An 18545-nucleotide genomic window follows, 5' to 3' on the forward strand; every position below is an offset into this window, starting at 1 on the left:
TAAAGCTCTCTTTCTCTTCCCTTATCTCCCCTTCTATTAAATTGGATTTTTAATTACAACTATGCTAAATTTATTGAGAACAGACATCTTTCAAAGGACAGTGTCGTTCTATATATTCAAGTCTTTAGGGGGGATCATAAACTTTCTTTTCTTCAAGTAAGTTCTATAAATTTGATGAGTATTCTCTTGTATGCTTGTTGTTGTGGCATGAGATTTTTCTTCAATTTTCTATCTAGTTCTTAGCAAACCTAACAGTATTTCTCATAGTGTGGGCCATGAGAATACAGCACAAGCTGTTCTAAAGGGAAAAAGGTTCCGTGCTCAAAGAATTTTAGCAAGTTGTTGCATAAAACATCTCCCACTTATGAGATTCATAGAGCATATTATCATATTTAAAACCCTGAGAAATTCTGCAATAACAAAGCTTATTTAAATTTAAGTTTCCAAACGTAATGCGACATGGTCAAAGAATACCGACTGACATCCCATGGAACCAGTATCCAAGGGTCACATTTTGTAAAGCAGTCGTATATAAACTAATAGACATTTCTTGTATTCAGCCGCTTCTATTCCCCTAAAAGGCATTTTTGCTTGTGATTTACTTCCAGTCTCAAAATGGAGCATATGACCAAAGTCCAGGCTGAGAAGTGCACTGCATTCCCCTGCAGGGCTGCTTGGCTGGACGTGGCATTTAAAATAGCTCAATCACCGTGAACCTCAGGACTTATCTTGGGAATGTAGGGACAAAGATTTTTTCTCTTTTGGGCTACATTTGAATCTGGAAGGATTTCAAGAACTGCTGGGAACTATATATACATAATGTCTAAAAAAGATGAGACCAAGCTCAAGGAAGCAGAGTCACAAAATAAAGACTATAAAACAGATTTGCTATACAAACATTCACTCAATAAATATTTATTGAGCACCTAATACATGTAAGACATTATTCTAGGTGCTTGGGATTATCAATGAAGAAGAAACCAAAAACCTTTGCCCTTATGGCACCTACTTTTCAATGGGAAAAGAAAGATAATAAATGATATCACAATAAATAAAAAGTATGTGAGAAAGTGATAAACAGTATGGAAAAAAATAGTGCAGAGTAATAGGGATTAGAAAGAATGAAGTGGAATTTTAAATAGGGTAGTCTGGGTAAGTCTTTTAAAAAAATATTAATATCTTGACTTAAAGGAGGTGAAGGAGATCGTCACGTGAGTACCTTGGGAAGAGGTAAATACCCACGCCAAGGCCCCAATATAAGAGCATACAGCATACAGTGTATCCAAAGAACAGCAAGAAAGCCACAGTGGTGAGGGCAAAGTTAAAGAACACTAGTAAATGGTGATATCGAATGGGTAAAGACAAGACAGAGCTAGATCACAAGGATTTTGGATTTTACTCACATGAGGGGCCAGTGGAGAGCTTTAAACAGAGAAGAAACATGATTAAAAGAAGCATTTAAAAGAATCACTCTGGCTGCTAAGTTGAAAATATTGTAAAGGAGGCAAAAGTAGAAGCAGTGATCAACACAATAATACAGGTAAGAGATGGCGGCGGCTCAGATCAGGGTAGTGGCAGTGAAGGTTATGAGAAATGGTCAGATTCTGAATATATTTTAAAGATAGAGTCAACAGAATTTCCTAACTAACTAGATTGGGACATAATAAAAAAAGAAGAATCCAGGATGGCTCTAAAGATTTTGGCTTGGAGACACGGCCCTACCCACCAGAGGTCCAGGACCAAGCTTCACCCAGCAGTGGGCAAGCACTGACTCCTCCTGTCAAGAAATCTGCATAAGCCTCTAATCCAGCCTCATCCAGCAGGGGGCAGATACCAGAAAATAGAAAATAACAATCTCAAAGCCTGTGGAAGGAATCCACACAGGCCAGACTCTACACTAGGACCAGCTGGACCCTGGCCCTTGGGTGACAAGAGAGGAGTGTACTGCTGGGACACACAAGATGTCTCCAACAGAAGGCCACTTCTCCAACGTTAAGAAACGTAACTAACCTACCTAAAAATACAAATAGAAAGATAAACAGTATGAAGTGGCAGAGGAATATCTTCCAGGCCAAGGCACAACATAAAATCCCAGAAGAAGAAATAAGTGATGAGAAGATAAGCAATTTATCTGAGAAAGAGTTTAAAGTAATGATGGCGAAGGTGTTCAGAGAACTCAAGAGGAGTATAGATGCAGAGAGCAAAGTTTTTAGCAAAGAGTTGGAAAATATAAAGAATACCCAGAGTTGAAGAATAAAATCACTGAAATGAGTAACACACTGGACGGAACCAAGAAAAGACTAAATGAGGCAGAAGAATGGGTCAGTGAGCTAGAAGACAGATTAGCAGAACAGAAAAAAGAATGAAAAGACATGAGGATAGTTTAAGAGAACTCTAGGACAACATGAAGCACACTAATATTTGCATTACAGAGGTCCCAGAAAGAGAACAGAAAGAACCTGAGAAAATTTCTGAAGAGATAACTGAAAACTTCTCCAACTTGGGAAAGGAAACAGTCACCCAAGTCCAAGAAGCACAGTGTGTTCCACACAGGATCAATCCAAAGAGGAACACACCAAGGCATACAGTCATCAAACTGACACAAATTAAGGATAAGTAGAAAATATTAAAATTAGCAAGCGAAAAGCAACAAATATCATACAAGGGAACTCCCATAAGGTTATCAGCTGATTTTTCAACAGAAATCCTACAGGCCAGAAGGGAGGGGCGTGACATTTTTAAAGTGATGAAAGGGAAAAACATACAACCAAGAATACCCTATCCAGCAAAGCTCTCGTTCAGATTTGATGGAGCAATCAAAAGCTTCACAGGTAAACAAAAGCTAAAAGAATTCAGCACCACCAAGCCAGCTTTGCAAGAAATGTTAAAGGAACTTCCCTAGTCATCAAACCACAAGAAAAGAGAACAAAAAGAAGAAAGAGAAGAAAAAAGACCTACCAAAGATTGCTTTGGCAGTTCGGGGTCTTTTATGGTTCCATATAAACTATTCTAGTTTCGTGAAAAGTGTCATGAGTATTTCGACAGGGGTTACACTGGATCTGTTTTGATAATATTGATTCTTCCAATCCAAGAGCACAAGATACCTTTCCATTTCTTTGTATCATCTTCAATTTCCTCTATCAATGTTTTACAGTTTTCAGAGTATAGGTAACCTCCTTGGTTAAGTTTATTTCTAGGTATTTTGTTGTTTTTGATGTAATGGGAATGTTTATGGCAGTTATAAAATTCTGGTTTTTGAAGTGGAAAAAGAAGTAAAGGGCCACAAATGGCAAAATATCCTTTTTTATGGGTGAGTTGTATTCCATTTCATATATATGTACATTTTCTTTATCCATTCATCTACTGATGTGCACTTAGGATGCTTTCATATTTTGGCAATTATAAATAATGTTGCTGTTAATAGCGGGTGTATGTATCTTTTTGAATTAATGTTTTTGTTTTTCTCAGATATATGCCCAGAAGTGGAACTGCTGGGCCATATGGTGGTTCTATTTTTAGGTTTTTGAGAAACCTCCATATTGTTTTCCATAGTGGCTGCACCAATTTACATTCCCACCAACAGTGTACAAGGGTTCCCTTTTCTCCACATCCCTGCGAACATTTATTAGTGTCCTTTTTGATGATGGCCATTCTGACAGGTGTGAGATAATATCTCATTGTGATTTGGATTTGCATTTCCCTGCTATTAGTGATGTTGCACTTTTCATGTTCCTGTGGGCCATCTGCATTTCCTCCTTTGGAAAAATGTCTGTTCAGTTCTTCTGCCCATATTTTAAATGGGTTGGTTGGTTGGTTGTTTTAATGGAAATACAGTTGATTTAAAATGTTGTATTAGTTTCTGGTGTACAGCATGGGTGGACCTGGAGGGCATTATGCTAAGTGGAGTAAGTCGGACAAAGACAAATACTGTAAGATATCACTTACATGTGGAATCTAAAAAAAATAATACAACAAACTAGTGAATGTAACAGAAAAGAAACAGACTCACAGATGTAGAGAAGGAACTAGTGGTTACCAGTGGGGAGAGAGAGGGGGGAGGGGCAAGATGGAGAGAGATGGGGAGAGGTACAAACTATCAAGTATAAAATAACCTACAGGGATATACTGTACAACATGGGGAATGTAGACAATACTTTGCAATAACAGAACTATAAATGGAGTATAACCTTTAAAACTTTGTGAGTCACTATACTGTATACCCATAACATAATATTGTACATCAACTATACTTCAATTTTTAAAATATGATATTATAAAATAAATACATAAATAAATTTTAAAATGGTTTAGAAATCTTTTTAAATTACTGAAGAAGAAAAAAAGATTCTTAGCTTGAGCAACTAGACAGATGGAAGATGCCCTTAACCAAGACAATGACCGTGGGTAGAATTTGTTTTGGAAGAGGGAACAAAAATTCACTTCTGGACAAATTAAGTTTGAGATACACATCTAAACAGTGATTTTATATAGGCAGGTGGATGAGACTCTGGAACTCAGAGAGGACTTGGCTAGAGATATAAATTTAGGGTCATTAATGTTTAGTTACTATTTAAAGACTTGAGACTAGATAAAATCACCAAGGAAGGAAGTATAGACAGAAAAGAGGTCTGGGAGAAGAAGAGGAACAAGAAAAGAAGTGTAAGAAGAAATGACCAGTGAGACAGAAGGAAAATCGAAGAGAGAGAATAGTGCCCTGGACTATTTTGTCCAGTGACTGGAACCTGCAAGTAGCACCTGATTAGCTGTGTCAAATGCTGCTAACAGATCAAGTAAGCAGGGGACTGAGAACACACCATGGGCTTTGGCATCACAGATCTTCCTGACAGGGCAAGTTTCAGTGGAGTGACTGGAATAATAGCATGAGTGGAATAGATCTGTAGGAGAATGGAAAACTGAGGAATCGGGGATGGAGACTACAGAAGACTTGTTCATGGAATTAAGCAGAGGGTCAAGAAAAGGATCATGGTGATGCTCACTGAGCTCAGCATCACACCTCTTATTCTTTGGTTGTATAAAGTAATGGATTAGCTTTTACATTTATGCCAGTTTTGGGTGGATTCTCTATCATTCGCAGTAAAAAAGAATACTGATTTTTTTTACAATAACTTTTAATTAGCTCTCATGCTGAACTCAATTCTAACAATTCCTCACAATTGATTTTCTAGTAATTTTCTTGTATGAGAGTTCTTGTATAAAAGGAGCTAGAAGTTTCTAGCTATATTACAACTCTAGACTAGAAAGGAAAATTACTTTAGTGTTTCAGTAACTACTTGGTAGTACAGACTGAAACACAATGACTAGGCACTTAGTTTTTTCTTAAATGTGTCATTTTCTCTAGCTAAGTATAAGCATTAAGTATTTGCCGTGAATTTTCTTCTGGTTTATAAATGTTGACCCTTTTTTGTCATCATATACTATTAGTTGTATAATTGCATTTGGATATAGTTTAACAGCCATTATCAAATCCATTTATGCTATCCTTTCTTTCTTAAGTGAAGTATAAGGGTAAAATATTAACATTTGAGGAGCAACCTAAATTCATGAGCCTAGAAAAGGCTCCAAAAACTATAACTACCTAATATAAATATTAGGCATTTAAGAACAATTACCCATAACTGATTTCATATTTACAACAGACTAACTAGAAGGTCCAGGCGTTTTGGTAAATACTGATTTATGCTCTTGAAGTATACTACTTAAGAGAACTCAGTCTTATAAACTATTATGTTTACTTCCCCACAGGAAGAAATGGAATTTCCTTCTGATAAGGATTAAGAGGACTCATGAGGTGAAGGTGGTGGCAAGTGAGCCCATACCCAAGCATACTTGTTACGAATAGTGATCAGAGGGAAAACAGTTTTAAGTTAATGGATAATTCCTGACAAATATTTAAATTACAGAAGCATGTACAAATAGCTATTACCATCTTGAACTCCCATCTCTAAGCAGAGAAACTACACGTTAAAAAGCAGAAATGAGTATCAAGATTAATTTCATGGAACTGACCCAGAAGAATGCTCAAGCAAAAGTGAGCTTCTTGGATTTAGCTCCTTGCTCAAAGCCACCTTTCCTCTATGGTGCCCAATAATCATAAATAACGCCAGAAATCCTGTTTGACCACAGTCCCCGGGTGAAAAGAGTGTGATTCCCTTGATCAGTCTGTTTCTCTACTCCTCTCCTAACAAGAGCATCTTACCATGCTCACTAATGATTTTTCACACAACATGCCCCTAAACATAAGCCAACTTCATCTACATTCAACAACAACAAGAAAAAACCAGGAATCTGACCCAATGCTGGAGGAAACCTTACTGTGCTACGTATCTATTTACACATGGTACACTATTGTAACTGAAGAATTTCAGGAATTCTCAGTAGTCAGGTTACTAAATTGACTTTCAGAACCAACTCCCTTCACTCTATAGATCAGACTGTTTTCTTATTTTACAGACATTAGAAAGAAAATGGAGGGGTTTTGTGGAGGCTAGTAAGAGGTTCATCTACAGGCCTGGAAAAAAATGCCACAGTAAGGAGCTAAAGGCACTAGACGCCTAAGAAGCAGGCAGAAGGAAGTGGCAGAAGCATGAAGACAGACAAATAGGAAGATGCCAAAGACAACTTCCCACTGAAATCTGGCCTGGGCCAGTTTTGCACCAAGGTAAGAGAGTATTTTCTTCCTGCTCCTCCAGTTCACCTTCTGTACCACAAAACCTTCCATTCAGAAAATCTATAAGGTCTAAAATCAAAGGGTATTTTCCTCATGGGCACAGAGATAGGTGTTTAACCATCATTTTTAGCCTTGATGAGGAAGAAAAGGGGATGCAAATAGTTTAATATCTCTAACATACACATTCTCATATCTTTCTCTTCCTCTCTCCAACTCTAGGCGCACGTGAATATATTCTGTCTCTTACACACACATATTTATGCGTGCAAATGCGTGTATATGCAAACTAGAGTATAAAAAATCAACTGGAAAAATAATCACCTTTAATTGAATCAGTATCTAAACTGTAGTATGCCATGCAGAAGTATGCTTTGCAATGACCCTCAGTTGAAGAAATGAATTAGACTAATAATTATCTTTTTTTTAAAGGGTGAAATGTTTAATTGTGTGAGATGGCTGCTTAGGTATTAAAAAAAATTAGTGTCTATCCTCTAATTTTATATAGAAAATCTCATATATGTAAGGTAAGAAGAGATACAACAAATTACTATCATTAAGAATTATAATTTCATTTCATACAAAGTTAAAAAACATTTCAGAAGTTACTTTAAAAACATAATGGAGGTAAAGCTAGAAGTGAAATACTAGATTGGGGAGCAAAGTAGAAGGAAACTGCAGACTTAGAAAGGCTGATATAGATTACTCGTTAGGCAGTAAAAGCTCCAGCATTTTAATTCTAGTCACACTAAGTTAAGTGTCATTCTCCTCTAAAAAGTCTCATTTAGCAAACTGAAATCTTATGATGAGAAAGTGAGAATTAATACGAAAAAAACCATCACATACATTAAGTATAATCTTGGCTTTAAACTCACTTCAAAATCACACCATAAACTACATAAGCATAAGCAAATTATACACAAACACATGAATAACAAATACATACATATGATAATTTCTGGTGTACAGCACGTTTCAATTAACACATTATAAAATGACTATACTTCAATTTTGAAAAATGAGAAAGAAAATAAAGTACTGTTTCTAATTAAAAAAATATATATATATGGCCTGGTTCTCTTTATAAAAATTTTTTTGGTGGGGGAAGTAATTAGGTTTATTTAATCATTTTTTTAAAGGGAGGTACTGGGGATTGAACCCATGACCCCGTGCATGCTAAGCACATGCTCTACCACTTGAGATATACACCCTCCCCCCTGGTTTACTTTATCTTAACCATGGGATGAATTCTAGAGAAACTTCAACCTTAAGTAGAAATAGAAGCTATAGCATCAAAGCCATCTGTTAAAGAATGATGTATTATTTCTATTAAAAAGAAAGTTAACAATTCATGTCCTAAGTGAACTTGAAAACATGAATTTCCTAATCTGCTAAATGGAAAAAAATTACAATTTGACACATTAAATATTGTTATAGCTGCACTCTCTTGGTGGAGCTTTAACTCAATTCACAATGTATTCCTCAGATTTTCTTAGCCCACCCCATCTATCTTGAGTTGAATGACTGACAGCTAGCTTGTGGATTCTACAGAGACTTCCCAAAATAATCTGAAATAAAGTACTAAAGTGAATGTATATTTCTCCATTTGACAGCAAGTCTTTCATAACCATAATTATTGAGTCTATTAAGATTTTGACTCTCATCTCTCATCATGCATGAGGGAATATGTTTCTTCTGTCAATGATTCTTATGTAAGCTTTGTTAATATAAATTTTGAGGAAATAGCCACCAACATATTTCTGATAAAATAAATCAATGAATACACTAATGAAGGGGGAAAGAGGCAAGGCACAATGATTACATGAAAAATTAATGATGGTGGTAAGAAAGTTTAGGCTTAAATGTGCTTGGTAAATTTTAAATAGTAACTACTTATAGAACAGAAATAGAAGGTAGAATTCCCAAATCACTAGAAAATGAAAGGAAAACAAAGAAAGCAAAATTCATCTCACAGAGGTCAGGAAAGAAAAATAAAATGACAAAAGGAAACAAAGACCAAATGTAACAGTGATAACATAAATGTGAGAATACGTTACATTTTCAGAGTGAGTTTTCTTAAAAGCCAGCTAGATGCTTGCTATTTATAAGAGAGAAACCTGCCACAATGAGATACCACTTCATACCCACTAGGTTGGCTTATAATCAAAAAGACAATAATGTGCTGGCAAGGATGTGGAGAAACAGGAACCCTCATAATGTTACTGGTGAGAGTGCAAAATGGTACAACTCCTTTGGAAAACAGTCTGGCAGTTCTTCAAAGGTTAGACACAGAGTTACCGTGAGACCCAGTAATTTCATTCCAAGGTATATAACCAAGAGAACTGAGAACATACATCCATACAAAAACTTGTACATAAAATAAATATTCATAAGCATTATTCAAAATAGTGGAAAAGTGGAAACAACCCAATGTCCATCAACTGATGGATTTTAAAAATGTGGTATATCCATACAATGGAATATTATTTTGCTATAAAAAGGAATGAAGTACTGATACATGCTGTAACATGGATAAACCCTGAAAATGTTATCCAGAATAGAGAAATCCATAAAGACAGAAATTGCATTAGTAGTTCCAGGGGCTGGTGAGCTGGGACTGGAGAGTGAATGATAATGAGTACATGGTCTCTTCTTGGGATGATGAAAATGTTCTAACACTGACCATGGTAATGGTTGCACAACTCTGAATATACTAAAACCAATAAATTGTACACTTTAAAAGGGTAAATTTTATGCTCTATAAGTTATATATCAATAAAGCTGTTATTTAAAACACACAGAACATTCTAAAATAAAATGCTACAAAAAGTTGGAAAGAAAAACCCCAAAGAACAAAGTTTCTATCAGGCAAATGCTAACAAAAAGGAAGCTTAAAAAAGAATAACAACACAAAACAAGGTAGACTTTAAGGGGAAAAGTCTGAAGGCAGGAGAAATTGAAAAATCAGCTTCTCTTGAGACTTTCGCCTAGGATTAAAAACAAAGAAAGGATGGTTATTTTCACCACTACTATTCAACACTGTAATGGAATCCAAGTCAGTGTAGTAAAGCAAGGCAAGTATATGAGTGGCACGTAAGATGGTAAAAGAAGAAATAAAACTGTCCCTATTTGCAGATGACATTGTAGTCTATGCAGAAAATTCCAAAAGATTTACAGAAGACTTTCTAGAACTAAGAAGTGAGTTCAGCAAGGTCACAAGCTATAAAAATCAATAACAAAAAAATCAACTGTACCTCTATATACTAGCAATGAACACATGAAAATCAAAATTTAAAATTCAGTAACATCCACAATCACTCAAAAAAGTGAAACACTTAGGTATAGCTTTAATGAACAAGTACAAGACTTGTATACCAAAAATTACAAAATGCTGATGAACTAAATCAAAGATGAAAAATAAATGGAAAGACATACCATGTTCATATATTGGAAGACTCAACATAGAAAAACTGTTAGTTGTCCCTAAATTGAAATGCAGGTTTAATTCATTTAGTATCAATCCCAGTAGATTTTTTTTGTTGAGACAGACACGATAATTTTAAAATCTGTGTGGAAAGGCAAACTATATTAGTTATAAGAATTTTTACACCAAAGAATAAAATTGGAGAAATGACTTTACTCAATTTTAAAACATTATACAGCTACAGTAATCAAGATCATGTGATGTAAGTGGGAGACAGACCACAGATCAGTGGAACAGAACAAAGGACCCGGAAATAGACTCATACAAGTATGGACAACTGATTTTTGACAATGGTGAAAAACTCAACGGAGAAAGGAAAGCCTTTTTAAACAAATGGTATGGCAGTAATCAGACATCTTTTAATGAACCTCAACCTAAACCTCACCTTATATAAAAGGTAACAACAAATGGGTCATAGATCTAAATGTAAAACATAAAAATATAAACCTTTTAGAAAAAAAACCAGAGCAGAAAATCTTTTACATCTAGGGTTGGGCAAAGAGTTCTCAGACTTGACATCAAAAGCACGATCTACAAAGGAAAAAAATTTAATTTTGCTTTGCACAGTACCCTATTAAGAGGACTAAAAAACCACTACAGAATTGGAGAAAATATTTGCAGACTACATACCCAACAAAGGACTAGTATCTAGAATACATAAAGAACTCTGAAAACTCAATAGTTAAAAAAAAAACCAAAAAACCAACCAAACACTTCAATTAGAAAGTGGACAAAAGAAATGAAGAGAAAATTCACCAAACAGGATATTCAGATGGCAAGTAAGTAAGATGTTCAATATTATTAACTATTAAGGCAATGCAAATTAAAACCATGAAGAGATATCACTGCACATCTATCACAATGGTTGAAACAAAAAAAATAATAACACCAAATGCTGGCAAGGATGCAGAGAAACTAGATCACTTCTGCACGGCCAGTAGAAATGCAAAATGGTATAGTCATTGTGAAAAATAATCCTGCAGTTTCTTTTAAAGCTAAAGATGAACTTAACCATATGGCACAGCAATTGAACACTTGGGCATTTATCTCAGAGAAATGAAAACTTAACTTCCACACAGAAAACTTGCATATGCATGGTCATAGCAACTTTATTCATAAGAGCCAAACACTGAAAACTATCTAAATACCCTTCAGTGCATAAAATGGTTAAATAAATGGTAGTATATCACACAATGGAAGACTTTTCAGCAATAAAAAAGAACTACTGATACACAAAACTTGAATGAACCTCAAAGAAATTATGTTGAGTGAAACAAAGCCAATCTTCAAAGGGTGTATAAGGCATGATTCCTTTTATGTAACACTGGTGAAATAACAATTTCGAGACAGAGAACTGATTAGTGGTTGTCAGGGACTAGAGATGGAGGAAGAGGGTAAGGGAGGCTATGAAAGAGTAGCAAGAGGTAGTATCGTGGAGTTAGTAAAGTTAAATATCTTGATTGTGGTGGTGGTTACATGAGGCTATCATGTGATAAAACTACAGAGCTATATACATACACAAATGAGTGCATAAATAACTTTATATATAATGTAAATATATATTATTTGAATATAATTTGAATAAGCCCTGTGAATTTACCAATGTTAATTTCCTGGTTATGATACTGCACTATAGCTAGGAAAGATGCTAACAATGAGGGAGACTGGGTGAAGTATACACAGGATGTTACTTCCTGTACACTTCTTTGCAACTTCCTATGAATCTATAATTATTTCAACATCATATGTTTTAAGAAAAAAAAAACACAAGCTACGGACTGGAAGAAAATATTTGCAAATCATGTATCTAAGGACTAGTATCTAAAGTATATAAAGCAACTCTCAAAATTCAAAACAATACAATAAAAAACGTGAAAGACATGCACAGACATTTCAGCAAGGAGGTTACAGAGATGGCAAATAAACACATGGAAAGATGTTCAACATCATTAACCATTAGGGAAATGCAAATTAGAACACAATGAGGTAGCACTACATATTTCATAAAAAAGTGACAACAAATATGCTGGCAAGGATGCATCTCATACTTTGCCACTGAAAATGTAAAATGGTGAAGACACTCTGGAAAATAGTCTGTTGTTTTCTCAAACTAAACACACACTTACACTTATGATTCAGAAATCTCACTACTGCGTATGCATCCAGAAAAAAGGAAACTTATGTCCATATGAAAGCTGTATGTGTATGCTTAAAATAACATTATTTGTGATAGACAAAAGTTGGAAAAAAACAAAATGCCCTTCAATAGGTGAAAGGGTAGAGAAACTATGACAAATGCACACCATGAGATACACCATGAAATAGCAATAAAAAGTAATGGAATGCAAATTTCCAACACCAATCATAAATAAAGTCAAAAGATATTACACTAGAAAAGAGCTGCAGTTTCTTAATTCTGCAAATCAGAGGAAAAGTTCAATGAACCAATTTTTAAGAGGGCACAGTTTACAAACAGTACAAAGAAAAAGAAATATAACCATCTCAAACAAATAAACCTCATTCTCACTCAAGAGAAATGGAAGTTAAAACAATCATGAGGTACAAATACTCACCTAATAATTTCAAAAGATCAAAAAGTTTAATAACACACAGTATTGCTGAAGGCATAGGGAAGAAAATACTCTGCGTTGCCACTAGGATTATGAATTAACACAAGCCTCTGGAAGGAAATTTGGCAACATCTATCAAAATCTTAAACATACATTCTACTTCTAGGAATTTATCTTATAAAAATATTGGATATATTTAGACATGTGCACAGTGATACATATCACAGAACAATTTCTGTAATGCTGTTTCTAACAGCAGGAAACTAAATGTCAATCAACAGGAGAATATTTAATAAAGCACAGCCTAATCAATTGCATACTAAGTAGATGCTAAAAAAAGAATGAGGCAAATATGACTCAGACAACCTTCTGGAAAGACATAAAAGGAACTGAAAGCAACACCGGTGGTTGAAATATAGGTTGGAGAGGGACTTCTTTTCATTAAAAACTCTTGTAACTTTTGGTTTTTGTATTAAGTAAAAATGTATTACCTATTCAAAATTTTTAATTACAATAAAAAATTAAGTAATTCATGTTAGTGGGGAAATATACAAACAGATCAGGAGAACAGAGTAAGGTCTGGAAAAAACATTCAAAGCAGTCTGAGAAAATAAGAGCCTTCTCTCATATAAATAAAAATAAAATGAAGAACTAATTGAAAAAACCCACAAATGTCAAATAGAAAACGTAGGGAATTTTTAATTTACTCATCTAGGACACAGGATAGGTCATCAAAAATCAGACAAAATCCAAAAGCCACACTGTTTAATAGAAGAAAAGCAATTAACATAAGAAATAAAGAACAAAAACCAGAGTCATCTCAACAGATGGAGGAAAAAGCATTTAAACAAATTCCAACACAATTCTGTAATTAAAAAAAATTCAACAAAATGGGCATCTATGAAAAAAATTCACAGCTAATGTCATACTCACTGGTAAAAGACTAAATGCTTTCCCTCTAGAGAGGGAGATTAAGAATGTCCACTCTTCAAATTCAACAGTGTATGAAAAGAATTATATACCATGACCAAGTGGGGTTTATAGTGAAATGCTAGGATGGTTCAAAATATGAAAATTAATCAATATAACAACTGTAATACAATGAAAAAAAAAAAAACCACATCATCTAATTTGAAGCAGAAAAAGTATCTGACAAAATTCAATATCCCTTCATGATAAAAGCACTCAATAAACTAAAACTAGAAGGAAATTATCTCAACATAATAAAGGCCACATATGAAAAACCCACAGCTAACATCATTCTTCAACAAGATCAGGAACAAAGTAACTCTCTATTCAACAACATACCAGAAGTCCTAGCCAGAGCAATTAGGGAAGAAAAAGAAATAAAAGGCATCCTAATTCAAAAGGACATAAAATAATCTATGTTCACAGACAATATGATTTATATGTAGAAAAACCTAAAAATCCTACAAAAAGCAATTAAACAAATCCAGGAATGTCACAAAACACAAAATTAACACTCAAAAATCATTTCTATATGCATTTCTATACAATAACAATGATCAATCTGAAAAGGAAATTAAGGAAACAATTTCATCTTCTATAGTATCAAAAAGAATGAAATACTTAGGATTAAACTTAACTAAAGAGGCAAAAGACTTAAATGCTAAAAATTACAAAGCACTGCTGAAAGAAACTAACATAAATAAATGGAAACACACCCAGTGCTCAAGGACTGAAAGACTTAACATTGTTAAAAATGTCTGTATTACCCAAAGTGATCTGCAGATTCAATACAATCCATATCAAAATCCCAATGGCATTTTCTGCAGAAATAGAAAAAAATTATCTTAAAATTCATATGGAATTTAAAGGGACTCCAAGCAGCCAAAACAATCCTGAAAAAGAACATAATCAGAAGTCTCATATTTCCTGGTATTAAAAGATGTAACAAAGCTACAGTAATCAAAACAGTGTGGTACTGACATAAAGACAGACAAATAGATCAAGGGAACAGAAAAGAGCCCAGAAATAAACCCTTGCACATAAAGTCAAAAGGTCTTTGACAAGGGTGCTAAGACCACAAAATGAAGAAAGAACAGTCTCTTCAAAAGCTGTTGGAGAAACTGGAAATCCACATGTAAAATAATAATGTTGGACCCTTCCCTTAAAGCATATACAAATATTAACTCAAAATGAATTGAAGAACTGAAACTATAAGACTGCTAGAAGAAAACATAAGGGAGATGCTTTATGATACTGGATTTGGTAATGATTTCTTAGACATGACACCAAAAGGACAGGCCAAAAAAGCAAAAATAGACACTCGGGACTACATCATGCTTAAAAACTCACACACATCAAAGGAAACAACAGAGTGAAAAGGCAACCTACAGAATGGCAGAAAATATTTGGAAATCATGTATCTGATCAGGGTTTCAGAATAAATAAAAAACGCCCATAACTCAATAACAGAAAAACAACCCAATTTAAAAATGCACAAAGGACTTAAAAAGACATTCCTCTCAAGAAGATATACAAATGGCCAACAAGTGCATGAACAGATGCTCAACATCATGAATCATTAGAGAAATGCAAATCAAAAGCACAATCAGATACCACTTCAGACCAATTACTATGACTACTATAAAAAACAGAAAATAGTGTTGGTAAAGATGTGGAGAAACTAGAACCCCCTGTACACTGTTAGTGGGAATATTAAATGGTACAGACACTATAGAAAATAGTATGGTGGTTCTTCAAAACATTGAAAATAGAACTACCACATAATCCAGCTCTCTCACGTTTGTATATATATCCAGAAGAACTGAAAAGAGGATCTCAAAGAGATGTTTGCAAGAGCCGAGAGGTGGAAACAACTTAATGTCCACCTAGATTAACGGTTAACCAAGCGTGATACATGCATACAACGGAATACTAGCCTTAAAAAGGAAAGAAATCCTATCACAAGCTACAAAACAGATGAAACCTGAGGGCACCGTGTTAAGGGAAATAAGCCAGTCACAAAAAGACAAGTATCATATGTTTCCACTTACATGATGAATCTAAAGTAGTTAAATTCTTAGAAACGGAAGTGCAGTGGTGGTTACCAGGAGCTGAGGGGAGGAGAAATGGGGAGTTGTTTACTGGGTATAGAGTTTCAGTTTTACAAGATAAAAAAATTCTAGAGGTCTGTTGTACAACAATGTGAATATACTTCAACATTAGTCGCACAATAATGTGGATACACTTAACACTACTGAAATGTACACTTAAAAACAGTTAAGATGAAAAATCTTTTACCACAATTTAAAAAAATTGTTAAGGAAATTATACACATCCCATTAAAAATAATTATACACCTGCAAAAGAATGAAGTACTGATGCATGCTGTAACATGGATGAACACAAAACATTATGGTAAGTGAAAGCCCGTCACTAAAGGCCATATATTTTGTGATTTATATGAAATATCCAGATTAGGCAAATCCAGAGACCGAAAGATGACTAACGGTTTTCAGGAGCTGGGAAGAGCAACGAATGGGAGAGACTGCTAATCACTACGGTGTTTCTTTTTCCAGTGATGATAATTTTTTAATTAAATAGTGGTGATAGATTCACAACTCCATGAATATACCAAAAACCACTGAATTGTATGCTTTAACAGGGTGAGGCTGTTAATTTAAAAATACAAACACCATAAAAGTAATAATTAACAGACTGGACAACTTGATTGTTTTCAACTTCTGTGAAATGAAAGATACTATAAATTACATAGTAAGATATGTGACAGATCAATGTAAACAATTTAATACATAACACACAACAGAGGGTTGGCTAGTATGTATTACATACAAAGTACAAAACAATTATTAAAAAAAACAGACTAGAAAAATCAGCAAAGAATATTAACAAGCAATTCATGGACTACAAATGATTAATAATCATTAAAATGTTCAACTTCAGCAGTAAGCAAATGTATGCAAATGAAAATAAGACTTTCCATTTATCAGTTTATAAAAATTATTTAAAGTATCGCTAAAACTGTGGGTGAGAGGCACTCTCATAAGAATGTTGCTGATTGGAGTATAAACTTTTGGGGGGGGTAGGGGGATGATGCAATTTGACAGCAAATTAGAGTTATGCATCTCCTTCGACCTAGCAAAAACTACTTTAAATGTAAAGAAATACTTAAGTACAAACATATATATTCTCATATATAAGGATGTTCACTGGTAGAGGAGCAAAAAAAAAAAAAAAAAAGAACCAATGCAAGGAAAGGAGAAAATTTAAGTTTATGCTTATACTATGATGCATTCTGTAGGAGTTCAAAGAAATGACCCGATCTACATGGGAAAGGTGTATAACGTAGTATGATGTTAAATACAATTCAGAAGATGTGGGGTGTGGAAAATCTCTTTTTTTAAAGCATCCTCAGTAATTCTGACTCAACTATTCCACAAGACAAAAATGTTAAATTCATGATCCCTGGTAAACATAATCCCTTTAGTTTTTATCCTTAGGTTATGCCGTTTAGTTTACTTTGCCTTGTGTTTTCTAAGATGAATTAATGTATGTTTGACTCCTCTACTAGATCATGAACTCTTCAATAACTTTTTTTCTTTTAGCAACTACAATGGTGCTTGGCACAAAAATAACAAACATTAGTTAAATACATAAACTTTTTTAAAAATCAGAAGTAAGTTATTTTTATATTTATGTTGTTTAAAAAGTCTCGGAATGGAGAAGACTGTACTTTCATGATTATCAGTATTCACATAAAAATGAAAATATGCTTTATTAAAATCTTTGTTCTTCTGGAATATTTTACAGTGGCTTGATCCATATGGAAAGGATAAAAATAAGCAAAAAAAGTAAGAACTAAAGAAAAAATTAACCAATAAAATAAGTGATGAATCCTCTGTAACTTCATTTTTTTTCAAGAGAACAAATTCACACTTTTATTAACTTTTCAAAAAGTTAAATCCTTGAGGGGTACAGCATCACATGGATTGTGTCCAATGGCCTTAGCAGGAAGGTTGCTTCAGAATTCGCACACAAACCATGCCACTGTTTCCGTGAGCACGAGTTACCTTTCCCCAGATTACTCTGGTTTTGTCCAGTTTTCCACCAGGAGTTAGTGTGTTGTTCTCTGCTTTGTACATATAAGCACAGCTTTTGCCTAGATAGAATTCAGCTTCTTCTCAAGCATAAACACCTCCAATTTTAAGAAGAGCTGTGTGCTCCCTCTGGTTCTAGAGACCCTGCTTACAGCCAGCGAAAATGGCCTTGGACAGCAGCCTTCCAGGCATATTTGTTGTTTTAGAAGTCCTGCTCCCAGCAGGCCTCCACAGGCTCCAGGATGGCTGAAAGAGCTATAACTTAATTTTACACTTGTCTTTTATTCAGTTATTTTAGAAGAACTTTAAAATTTTACTTATAATTTTTTTCTGCACTATTTTTGAGGAGTCTTACAATCTTCATCCTATTTTTAAGGCCTCTCTACATCTTAGAAAATACTGTAAATCATTTTATTTAAAGCAAAAAAGGTTTTGCTCTCATCAAATATTAGAAAATCAGCGAGATTTTGAGATTAACTACATATACTTGTAATTTCAACAGAATGAATTTAGCAAAAACCTGAAATACAGACTGGACTGAAAAAATTGAATTTTTCTTTAAAATATGTAGGTATTGAGTAATGAGGGGTCTATAATTTTAACACTTTAAAAAAATCTAGTCACAGGGAACTATATTCAATATCTTGCAGTAATCTATAATGAAAAAAAAAAGAAAACAAGCATATGTATGTATATGTATGACTGAAACATGCTGTACACCA

The 18545-nt window shown here is 34.2% G+C and overlaps 1 protein-coding gene and 1 pseudogene across 2 annotated transcripts in view; both read right to left on the reverse strand.

Annotated features, from left to right (window-relative positions):
• PIAS1 (protein inhibitor of activated STAT 1) overlaps window positions 1-18545 on the reverse strand; it is a 115086-nt gene that overhangs the window by 56852 nt on the left and 39689 nt on the right. The window contains exon 3 of one of the 2 annotated variants that reach the window (XM_032480879.1): window positions 15760-15819. The exons of the other annotated variant lie outside the window; for it this stretch is intronic. Coding sequence (XP_032336770.1) covers window positions 15760-15819 — 60 coding nt within the window. The remainder of the gene's footprint in view (window positions 1-15759; window positions 15820-18545) is intronic. 2 annotated transcript variants of the gene reach the window in all.
• On the reverse strand, window positions 17684-18267 carry LOC106729514 (annotated as a pseudogene).

The sequence above is a fragment of the Camelus ferus genome, chromosome 6, assembly GCF_009834535.1.
Source record: "Camelus ferus isolate YT-003-E chromosome 6, BCGSAC_Cfer_1.0, whole genome shotgun sequence".
Lineage (NCBI taxonomy): Eukaryota > Metazoa > Chordata > Mammalia > Artiodactyla > Camelidae > Camelus > Camelus ferus.